The sequence below is a fragment of the Physella acuta genome, unplaced genomic scaffold, assembly GCF_028476545.2.
Source record: "Physella acuta isolate Inbredline_101_S28 unplaced genomic scaffold, ASM2847654v3 ptg000335l, whole genome shotgun sequence".
In the NCBI taxonomy this organism is placed as follows: Eukaryota; Metazoa; Mollusca; class Gastropoda; family Physidae; genus Physella; species Physella acuta.
The window spans coordinates 745,458-757,228 of NW_026731854.1; the positions used below are offsets into that span (position 1 = coordinate 745,458).

An 11,771-nucleotide genomic window follows, 5' to 3' on the forward strand; every position below is an offset into this window, starting at 1 on the left:
GGGGATGCCAACTCGGGATATAGACATGGTTTTAAATTCATTTTTAATTACTTAAACTTTTAAAAATACAATAGAATCTCATAGAAAAAAGAATCCATTTTTAATTGCTTAAGCTTTTGAAAATATAATCTCGTAGAAAAAAGTATTGTGCATCAAGTGAACGGCAAACAATATGTGTATAATAGTGCGGAATATTATTAGTGCTGCTTTAGATATAAAACAGTACTCAAGTTATCGTGTTTACAAAACTCTCTCTCACACACACACACGTACTACCACGCACGCACACACACATACACACACAGACAATATAACAGAACGAGGATTTTATCCCATCTTGCTGATGTAAATTGGCGAGTTTTGGCAAATCTCGAGTTTAATTTATCTGCGCGGTTACAATACGTTCTCGGAATCCCTTAATCGAGAAAATAAAAAGTAACGTAACCTTTACAAACCTAACGCTCATACCTCTTCAAATGTCCTCGGCATACAAAGAGGAAGTGTAGTGTGCACCAAACCCAGCGTTCTTTTATTTGGCTATCACTGGTCAGGTACCCATATAAGCTGAGGTGACTCAGGGTCCTGGTTATATTTGGAGCGCGATTACTCCTATTACAGCAACACATCTTACAGTCTCCCTGACAAAACACCCTAGGAATGAACCCAGGAATAAACCACACTTAACAAAAGCCCCACCACCTTAGTTAAAATAAGGCAAACAGAAAATTAATTAAAAATTAAGAAATTAAAAAAAAAAGCAAATTTATTGTTTTATTTACAGTTAAATATAAATGTATAAAAACATACACTTGCAAAGATATGTTGTGAGTTATTATGGGTGAATAATAACATCACATTATTGATTTCTCTATATATTACTTACTACACTAGCAATATACTTTAATCTTTCAAATAAACAACTTAACATTTATAGAACACGAATAGAAATAAATATAAAATTAAGTTATTACTTCAGATCATACAGTCAATAGGATAGACATTGTTGATTTTATCTGTTTCTCATTATACTTGCATATACAAATCAATCACGCTTATTTAAAAAATCCAAAGATAACATATTTTACAGAAAACTCTGAGCACAATTTAAAATATTAAACGAATAAAAAATGTTTTGAATATTTGACATTAAAACGGGAAAAAATGTTTTTATTGTTTACATTTAAACATGTTTAAAATCTGTCAATGGTATTCATAATGCATTATCATCTTATATCTCTGTAATGCTGGAACTCAATCATTCGCTTACATCGGACGTTTTCCCGAAAGACACTTGCTCGAATGCCGTTTGTCCGAAGGCCAATTTCCCGAATGGACACTTGCCCGAATGCGACAAATGCCCGAAAGCCATATGCTTGAATGCGACACATGCCCGAATGGACACTTGCCCGAATGCGACAAATGCCGGAATAGAAACTTCCCCGAATGCGACAAATGCCCGAATAGACACTTGCCCGAATGCGACAAATGCCCGAATAGACACTTGCCCGAATGCGACAAATGCCCGAATAGACACTTGCCCGAATGCGACAAATGCCCGAATAGACACTTGCCCGAATGCGACAAATGCCCGAATAGACACTTGCCCGAATGCGACAAATGCCCGAATAGACACTTGCCCGAATGCGACAAATGCCCGAAAACATGTTAACATTATATATTACCAAATAGTCCTTCATAATCAGTTTAAATTTGAAATATATGATAAACAATACATATCTAAACAAAAGTAAACAGAAAATAATTAATATTATATATTACTCTGCACAAATTTTTAATTAATTTGTATTTGCTATATAAAAAGTGTAGGCCTACACACTCATATTTTCTTTGCTGTCTAGAAAATAATAAGAAAAAACAATTTTCTTAAAACTCAGATTTTAAAATGAATCTTACTTTCTTTATTAAGTAATCGCTTTAACACATTGTCTAAACAAGGTGCATTAAATGGAGATCAATTATAATAGACTACCTTTAGTGTTTACATGTTATTCAATCGATCATTTCCTAGAGAAAACAAACTTTATCAATCATCGTAGTCATAATTCTCCTCTTGTGTTGTTACATAACTGGCAAGATCGATGCCAACTCTACCACCTTTTGCTTTCCAAGTATACCTACAATAACAAAATAAACATATATATATATATATATATATATATAAATATATAATATATATATATATATATATATATATATATATATATATATATATATATATATATATATATATACATAAGTTTATATATATATAAATATGTATGTATATATATATATATATATATATATATATATATATATATATATATATATATATATATATACATATATATATATATATTAGGTAGATTGCGTGTTTGTGCGTATAATTAACTGATACACATACGCTTTTAAAATAGCAATTCATTTTTATTTTAGTAGAATAATATAGGTTATTTATATCCGCAATTTGATTCGACAAATTTTACTAACTGGTATTTGTGTTTATCCAAATACTCCTCAACTGCTGGCTTAATCTTTGGGATGTTATCTTTACTATGTAAACCTCTTCCTGTGATAACATCGACGTGTCTGTATTCTTCTGATCTATTATTTTCTTTGTATTCTGACATTAATAAAGGAAGTTAAGAATATACAACTTTAAAAAGAGCACAATCACAAATAATAAAATGTTTTATTAAAATTTCAAGCAGTTTTATTAATGATTATGAATGTACAATGATAGCACCTGAATCTTTTTTTAATTAACCAGCTTCACATATTTTCCAGCAAGTGTGTCCATTAACTCCTAGCTTTGTAAAATTCCGTGTCGCATTACAATTACCTCTGTTATATTTAATAATGTTGTATGTTACAAAGATATGTAAACTTTTAATTTGACGTTTTATAACTTTTAACCAGTTTCAGCCAATTATTTGCTGAGCTTTATAGGTCTAGGATTTTGGTAGTGAAATAACATTCCATATTCTGACATCAGCATTGGTCCATCGCTAAATGGCCTGCTACCATGGTTTAATGCCAGCTATGTTTAAAACACAAACTACCTTTTAGCTTTTCTCCTAAAAATACTCTGACTTCAGTCATTGCTTCCTTTACCGATAATTCGTGCAAATCTAAGGTTCTGTCGTCTGATTCGTTTCTGAGAAATTAAAAATAATGTTTCTCTATACATATTAAATATTAAAATTGGATTATGATATTATCATTATATTTTTAAAAAAAACTAATAATAGGCCTACAAAACAATTTTAAAAAATAAGGTTTTTAATGCTCTTCATAACACAAACATCTTTGTAAATGAAAGATAAAGTTTGCCTATTGTCTATATTACATTTAAATAAGTGAAAGATAACGCTTACCTATTGTCTATATGAGAGATGACACTTACCTATTGTCTATATGAGAGATGACACTTACCTATTGTCTATATGAGAGATGACACTTGCCTATTGTCTATATGAGAGATGACACTTACCTATTGTCTATATGAGAGATGACACTTACCTATTGTCTATATGAGAGATGACACTTACCTATTGTCTAAATGAGAGATGACACTGACCTATTGTCTATATGAGAGATTACACTTACCTATTGTCTGTATGAGAGATGACACTGACCTATTGTCTATATGAGAGATGACACTTACCTATTGTCTATATGAGAGATGACACTTACCTATTGTCTATATGAGAGATGACACTTACCTATTGTCTATATGAGAGATGACACTTACCTAGTGTCTATATGAGAGATGACACTTACCTATTGTCTATATGAGAGATGACACTTACCTATTGTCTATATGAGAGATGACACTTACCTATTGTCTATATGAGAGATGACACTGACCTATTGTCTATATGAGAGATGACACTTACCTATTGTCTATATGAGAGATGACACTTACCTATTGTCTATATGAGAGATGACACTTACCTATTGTCTATATGAGAGAGGACACTTACCTATTACGCGATCGGGACCTGCGCCTGCCGGTAGAAAGTGACCTTGATCTTCTGGTGTTTCCAATCTAGATTTGTTTTTAATGAGACACATCAAATTTGTTTCAAGGGACAGTGTGTATTACAAACATTATATAATAAATTATACACACACATAAATATATACAAATACATTTATATATATATATATATATATATATATATATATATATATATATATATATATATATATATAATTATATATATATATATATATATATATATATATATATATATATATATATATATATATATATATATATATTACATTTGAATTGTAAAAGTCCCTGTTTTTCCTATAAATAACATAAGAAACTGCTTTCGCCAGCATTTTCAGTCCATTTATCTGACTCACAGGAGCGGGATTACAAAAAGGTACCTTGTATGAATCAACGTTCTGGTTTTCTTGTATTCCTGCATTTCTGACCACTGAACGTGACCTTGTTCCTGAAGACGACCTTGGTTTTCTAATTACATCTTGCTTCTTGGTGTAACTGTTTGCTTCAATGTAAAGTTCGTTGCCCGGGTGATTCTTAATCTTTGATATATATATATATATATATATATATATATATATATATATATATATATATATATATATATATATATATATATATATATATATATATATATATATATATATATATATATATATGAGAATAAATACGTATTGCGGAGTTAAATAAGAATATTTGTTAACACGTTGATTGCTTGCCTTGTTTAAATTTGTATTTGTTGGGCTTACGTATGTCTGTCTAGTAGCTTGACTTGTGGTCTTTAAAAAACGAAATACATTTAAAAGAATGTTACAAATACATTGCCATTAATGAATAAAATAATGAGTCAAGGAACCTAACAAGATAAATGCATGGATTTAATTTTAGAATTTAGCAAAGGATAACTTACATAATTATTGCTGTATACAGTCGGACTTACTGGTGATGTCGGCTATAAATATATATAAAACGTGTTAATAATATAAGAGATGTATTTTCAATAGACTTTTAGGTCTCGGAGACTACTATTGTTGCATAGCTCGAATATGTATTAGTAAACAGATACAGATTCATATTAAATATTTAAAACAATACACACATCCTCGCTCAGCATATATATATATATATATATATATATATATATATATATATATATATATATATATATATATAATACAAGTAAATAAATATTCTATTTTGTTAATATTAGTATAAACACTTTTTGTAAAGTAAAATAAAGCAGGATCGTTTAGAAGTTGATTGTTTACCTTATTTAAAGTTTTGTTTGCCGGGCTAACGTATGTTTGTCTAGTACCTTGACTTGTGGTCTAATAAACACACAATACATTGAAAAACATGATACATATACATTGCGACTTATAAAAAGCCTGTCAAGAATAATTCATGTATTTAATTTTATATTTTAGCAAAGAAAAACTCACGTAATGATTGCTGTAAACAGTCGGACTTACTGTATGATTTAGTTGTTTTTTTTGACGTTTTACCAACCTGTATGTGTTGTAACTCGAATGTAGGCTGGCGTGTAACAATATGGTTGCAGTTGTCAACCCGATGATTGCTAACACGACTGTTGTTATAATCATAAGGCAGTGTTGTCTGGTGGAAGAGATAGATAGATTCTAGTTTTAACAAACACAATAACATAAAATGGTGTTATCGGATGCATATTTAAATAAAACGCGAGTGATTTGATGTACTAAAATATGTTGGGTATTTTTCACTTTTGTTGACATTTACACGGATATTTCATTTGTGTTATTTTACTTATAATTTAATTTTTACTTTAGGTTACTTGATCTTATAGTGTGTGATCAATAAACTACGTATAGAGCTTAACGTATATAAACATCTTTCCCGTTGAACCAATGCTTCAATGAAGATTCAACGATATTGAAAAAAGTGCTTAATTTACATTATAATCGAGTTATAAAGGTGGGTTTAACAAAAAACTAGAACCAACCACAGAATGAAGATCGATATTTCTTGAGCCATCGAACGATCTGCCGTTGTAATCGTCACCATCCCAGTCATTTTTCTGAAGGACACAACACACATGCTACTTTAAAAAATATATTCTGCCTCATACTTTATAAAATTTGACGTTTTTATCAGACTCATTTGATACTTAAAGAAAAGAAATTTAGTTTGATCTGCTAGCTTATATAATCGCTATAATGAGTGTAAGGAAAATCCATCAACACTAAACATTGCACGAAAATAAAAGAAAAATGATCCAATGATTTACAGCTACGTGTTACCTACAGGTCAAACAGGATGGGACTCAACAAAATCTAATTTTGCGTTTACAGATAATTACAGCCCTTCATTATGGCCTCGTTTTACTTTAGTTCTTTTTGTTAAGTCCAGGTAGAGCTAGAATGACATATTTCTACTGGAATATATATATATATATATATATATATATATATATATATATATATATATATATATATATATATATATATATATATTTAACTTCCTTTTTACTTGTCTTTTCAAGATACACCAGGCAGGGCAGAATATATAAAAAATAATTAAAATTTACCTGTCTACAAAAACAGCAACTAGGCTTGAAGAAAAACTTCCAGTTTAACTTGGCATAATCCTGGAATAATCAACAATCAACTCAAGATTGATTATATAGTCCGTTTATAGTTTTAATACTAAATAATTATATTGTGATGTCATGCACATTTGTAGTCGCGCAACAGATTAAGTAAAACAGAACATCACAACATTCAGAAACCCAAAGTTCGTGAACAAACCCCATTTAACTTAGACCTTTTTCTTTTTTAAAATAAATGTGTGTCGAACTTTCACATTAACCCCATGATATATGCACAAAAACAAACCACGTGATATAAACACATACACGACATCTTAACATACACTTACACAACACCTAGACATACACATACCCAATACATTGACATACACATACACATACTCATATAACGTTGTATTCCCTTTAGGCTTAACGCAGTTGAACATCGTTTAATACGTTAAACGTAACCTACACATAATATGTTTCAAAGTAGATTCGACCAAGTAAAAATTACCTGTTTACAGAGATTGTAAGAAGACTCACAGTCTGATTTACAGTCCGCGTCTTCACAAAGCTTATCTAGCTAATGAGAGAAAAAAATATTTAGTTAAATTATGTGCACCATTCTTCAGATAGACAAGAACAGAAATTTTAGCTAGACAAATTTAAAATGGTGTTCATAATATTTTATCTGATAGTATCGTTTTCGAATAGATATAACAAAAACTATCAACTTTAGTATATGTTGTTTTGTCTACAACACATCATTTCAAAATTCGCGTGTTGTTTAAACAAGTAACTGAAAAATTGTTTTGTCTCACCTGTTCTAGCAAGCAGCAACAGCAACAGACGTAGCAGCAGTTATCACAGTTGCAATCACGATAACACTCACACAACTGCCAACGCAATGTATTGTTTTTGTATATCTAGTATATCTTAATTGTTTTAGTATATTTAGTATATCTAAATTGTTTAAGTATATTTAGTATATCTAAAATGTTTTAGTATAGTTAGTATATCTGAACTGTGTATGTTTTGTATAACTTATCCACTAATCTAGTTTAAAAAATTTAATAAGCGATAAAACTATGTCATACAACACAAAAAGTTAAACTAATTTTTTTTTATCTTGTTAATGGGAAAAAAGTGTAATAATCTCCAAAAAATGTAAAAAAACAAACACAAATAAAAGCGTTGGTAATAAAAAAAAAACATCCTATTCAACTCCCATACTATTAGATTTTTAGATTTACATTTTTGTTTCTAAAGTATTTAAAAACCGGAGATTATCAAACTAATTAAAAGAAAAGAAAATGATCGTACACCCTCACACCACCGAAGTATTCCTGCTGCTAAACATTTGTTACACAGCCAGATCTGAAATGTAGAACAAATTGTAGCGTCACATTTGATTAGAAGAGTACGTTTTCACCCAGTCTTTTATACAGTTGGAAAGTCATCAATTGTTAGTCTCAGTCTCTCTCTCTCTCTCTCTCTGTATATATATGTATATATATATATATATATATATATATATATATATATATATATATATATATATATATATATATATATAGAGAGAGAGAGAGAGAGAGAGAGAGATAAATAGAAAGATTTGTGTGCGTATCATACAATACGTACATAGGCAATACTAATTATAAATTAAAAATATATGCAAAATACATTACATGTATTTGTGTGTGTCCCTATCTCACACGTATATAATATTATAGTTAGCCTGGAAAGATAAATCATCTTCCGAATTTTCACAAAGAATGGATGTTAAAAATGCTTAATAACTTACCAGGAAAATTAGTGCAAACAAACTGCCAATTCCTATCCCAGTATAAAAGCATACGTTTTTGAATGTGACAAAGAAATCATCCTCTGCCGCCATTTCCAACTACTATCATGGATATCTTAGCTGTTAATGTGCAGAATATCCTGACTTGAGTTGACGATATATAACTAAGTCTGATATTTTGCCATTTTTATAATGATGTACATTCAGATTACTAAATATACTTTAAAAGTGGTAGGAAATCTGTTATATTTTAAGCTATCTTGTGTATATCGCTGAAATAGCAAAACACAATGAGATAATCATTTCAATAACTAATGTATTTAAAACTGGTTTAAACAACACATCTGATGACAATTCCAAAATTCCAGTGTACGCAAATTCTAAAACATACGCCTCTAAGCGAAGACTAGCAGAAATAAAGAGATACAAACGTGTATAAAAACGCAGCCTACTACTTCTAATCCCACATTAGTTCTGACATAAATAACATTAACTCAGGTATATTACACATTGAAAATACACACAACATAATAATAACCTAAACACGGTTACGCAACAACGATTACTGATCTAGTTCCAGTTTTAGATTGCAGGGCCAACATGACAAACTTTGACCCAGATAATTCGTCCAACTATTTACAACTTCCCTGTGTCTTCCCTCTTGTAGGCTACCTTCGCTCCCCGACCTTGTAACTATAATTATTGTATATTAACCTGTTGTGTTACCATTAAACATATGTCAATATGATCAACGCGGATGTAACACGTCTGTCTCCCTTGGGAAGGTGTAGCAACGGTTTTTGTGTAATTGTCGTTATGATCGATTGTTGGGTTATGTTTTATTGAGGGCCCAACGTAATCAAAAAAAGGACGTTTCTGCTTTTAAATTTTCTGAAATCTCAGTTTGGATTTTTAAAATCTGAATGTGATAAAAAACCAAACACGATTAGATCTGTATGCTGTTGTGGTTTAATAAAAGATAGCACTTGTTGTTATTTTAATTTTACAAAATGTTGAGTGTAAGCACAAAGCATAGCAACCAATGGAAGGTGAAGGAATAATGTGGTGATGGATGAAATAGACAAATGTATGCCAGGGTTGTTAAGGAGTCCACTTGTTGAATGTGTGTCTTGTTGGACATTCTGCCTCTTTGCACCACTGTCCTAACTATAGAACTTTGATCGGTCCACTGTAAGAATCATGTTTCTCCAATTTTACTTATATATATATATATATATATATATATATATATATATATATATATATATATATATATATTTATATAAATTTTGCTTTATACATCGTAAAACGACGCATGTCTCATGAATTAAAAGCTTGTTCGTTCATATTTCTGTGCATTTGTAGCGCGCGCGTATAAAGACTGATATATTCAGTGTTTTTCTTAGCAACTGTTTTCTGTTAAACATGTTGTTACAATGCAAAGCTCTTTCTTTTGTAGAATAAAATATGTAATTTTTACCAAAAAGCTTAACATCCAGAGTGAATATTTAACATATGTGCGTAAACCATTTGTCGTTTACAGTCTTCAACTATTTTCTCTCACACATAAGGTACAGAACTCTGTTAATCCAAATGAGTTTGTAATTTCAACGATTACCCCTACTTGGATTTTGAAAAACAATAGGAAGATTTCGATCCGTTTCACGCTGAACAGATGTCCAATAGGCATGAAAAGTCTATGTAATCATATATAATTTTTGAAAAAAAGTCTTTAAAAAAGTATGGCAAGCAATAAAGTTATAGTTACAATAGTAAAAATTAAAACGTTTGGGAACCATCGATTACACTCATTTTTTACATTTTTTTTTCGAATATAAGCCGGTGAAAACCGCTTAGAATTCTTTTATCAATTCAAATATTTTTAAAAAACTGCCCTCAACCTCTCCTTTAATTCAATTAGAATCGCCAGGAAGAGTAAAACATAAGTTAGAACACATTTTTTTCCCTGTTAAAAATACACTTAAGTGACCTATGGTGTATAGCGCAGTATTGTATTTATATTAAATAATATAATATCAACAATCAGCACAACACTATGACTACTAATCGTGAACAAAAATAAAGTGTATGCTTAATTACACTTATATAGCTAGTAATTATTACTTTGACTATTTCTAGCCGCAATGAAACACAAATGATATAAAATATTCAATTTTGCTTGAAAAATATGCTTTCTGACAAAATATAGAATATGTATAGAATATCCTAGTACAGTTATTCGATAAATCAACAAAGTCCGAAATCAAAATCACCTACATTTGATTCATGATAATATGATTAGAAAGCAAAACCAAACTTCCCGAAGACAATGCATTCAAATGACTACCCTTTTATTTCAAATTAATTTTATCCTTTATAATTCGGAATAAAGGAAATGAATTAAACAAATATTAAAAAACGCTTTATAATAACAAGCTTTTAAATGCACTGAAAATGAAATAAATCAAACATGCTAAAGAAAGCAAATATAATTGTTTCTTACTCATACTGCATTTTAAGTCTTATTTTTATAGATTTTTTTATATCTATATATATAATTCTCTTCTGGGAGACGCTAGAAAACAAGCTGTAAACGCGAGCCCTACCATCCCCACCCCTACATGGTCTTAGTGAGCTGTGGTTCACTCTAAATGTTTACAAACAGAGCCGGGTTTAGTGACGACTATTAGGGGCAGATAATTTAGTTTGAAACGATATTAATCGTTGGGTGGGGGGGGGAGGGGGGGAAGGGGATGGGGTTATGGTCCTTAACGAGCTACTTATAGTGTTTTAAAGAAATATTTTCAGTGTCAGCGTTGGTACTGTCGAATTCACAAATTATGAATTACTGAAAAGTAGAAAAAACAACAACTAAATAGCGGCGTATGTTATGCCGCGGGCCGGCTCGTATGTTATATTTTCCACAGCAAAACCCCAGGCTACGCGTAAAAATATTGGCTCGAAATTCCGGTCCATTATCTGCACTTAAATAGCCCAATGTTCAATGTTGCCAGTCAGCTGATCGAGAGATCGCTAGCATTTAATCTCCTATTTTACTTAAATTATGATGACTAATCTAATGTCTAATTAAGTTTATAAGTTTTATCTGGAAAGTTAAGATGTAATCGCTGCATTAGCAATGGGTTAAAGTAGAGTGACAAGGTTTGCTATAATACACACACATAAAACAAAACCCCAATCGAACAGATACTGAACTAAATAAAAGCGTATACAAATAAAATAGCATTGTTACCATATTCATATTCAATAATTATCTCTCTCAATCCACTTACATTTAAAATAAAGTGAAAGTACAATTGAAGATGCGTAGTCAATTAAAGATATATGCTGCTATTAACTTATTGCATTTTTCTTCAAAAATA

General features: G+C 30.3%; 2 protein-coding genes across 3 annotated transcripts; both read right to left on the bottom strand.

Annotated features, from left to right (window-relative positions):
- Positions 1–1,609: 1,609 nt before the first annotated feature.
- Positions 1,610–4,047, bottom strand: LOC131940955 (uncharacterized). Its single transcript, XM_059299892.1, has 4 exons — positions 3,987–4,047; positions 3,063–3,157; positions 2,491–2,623; positions 1,610–2,135 (listed from the first exon to the last, which is right to left on the bottom strand). Exons 2-4 carry the CDS (start codon positions 3,100–3,102, stop codon positions 2,045–2,047), a joined length of 264 nt encoding a protein of 87 aa, XP_059155875.1. The 5' UTR covers positions 3,103–3,157; positions 3,987–4,047; the 3' UTR covers positions 1,610–2,044.
- A 702-nt stretch (positions 4,048–4,749) lies between these two features.
- On the bottom strand, positions 4,750–8,887 carry LOC131940948 (uncharacterized). 2 transcript variants are annotated; one of them, XM_059299882.1, is made up of 9 exons: positions 8,841–8,887; positions 8,389–8,660; positions 7,908–7,961; positions 7,406–7,480; positions 7,099–7,167; positions 6,585–6,644; positions 6,000–6,074; positions 5,528–5,635; positions 4,750–4,970 (listed from the first exon to the last, which is right to left on the bottom strand). In XM_059299882.1, the coding sequence occupies exons 2-9, from the start codon at positions 8,479–8,481 to the stop codon at positions 4,875–4,877; spliced, it is 630 nt and encodes a 209-aa protein (XP_059155865.1). In that variant the 5' UTR covers positions 8,482–8,660; positions 8,841–8,887; the 3' UTR covers positions 4,750–4,874. The 2 variants fall into 2 exon arrangements, with proteins under 2 accessions (XP_059155865.1, XP_059155863.1); XM_059299880.1 differs by having other exon boundaries at positions 8,820–8,886.
- Between the last annotated feature and the right edge of the window lie 2,884 nt (positions 8,888–11,771).

What these genes read in the sequence shown, in the direction of transcription:
- LOC131940955 (XM_059299892.1), bottom strand. Translation starts at nt 3,102, where the DNA reads ATGACTGAAGTCAGAGTATTTTTAGGAGAAAAGCTAAAAG. An exon ending in TTTAGGAGAAAAGCTAAAAG is followed by an intron (nt 2,624 to 3,062) that starts GTAGTTTGTGTT and finishes TATTAATGTCAG; the next exon opens with AATACAAAGAAAATAATAGA. An exon ending in TTGGATAAACACAAATACCA is followed by an intron (nt 2,136 to 2,490) that starts GTTAGTAAAATT and finishes TTGTTATTGTAG; the next exon opens with GTATACTTGGAAAGCAAAAG.
- LOC131940948 (XM_059299882.1), bottom strand. Translation starts at nt 8,481, where the DNA reads ATGGCGGCAGAGGATGATTTCTTTGTCACATTCAAAAACGTATGCTTT. An exon ending in GTTGCTGCTTGCTAGAACAG is followed by an intron (nt 7,168 to 7,405) that starts GTGAGACAAAAC and finishes TTCTCTCATTAG; the next exon opens with CTAGATAAGCTTTGTGAAGA. An exon ending in ATATCGATCTTCATTCTGTG is followed by an intron (nt 5,636 to 5,999) that starts GTTGGTTCTAGT and finishes CTCTTCCACCAG; the next exon opens with ACAACACTGCCTTATGATTA.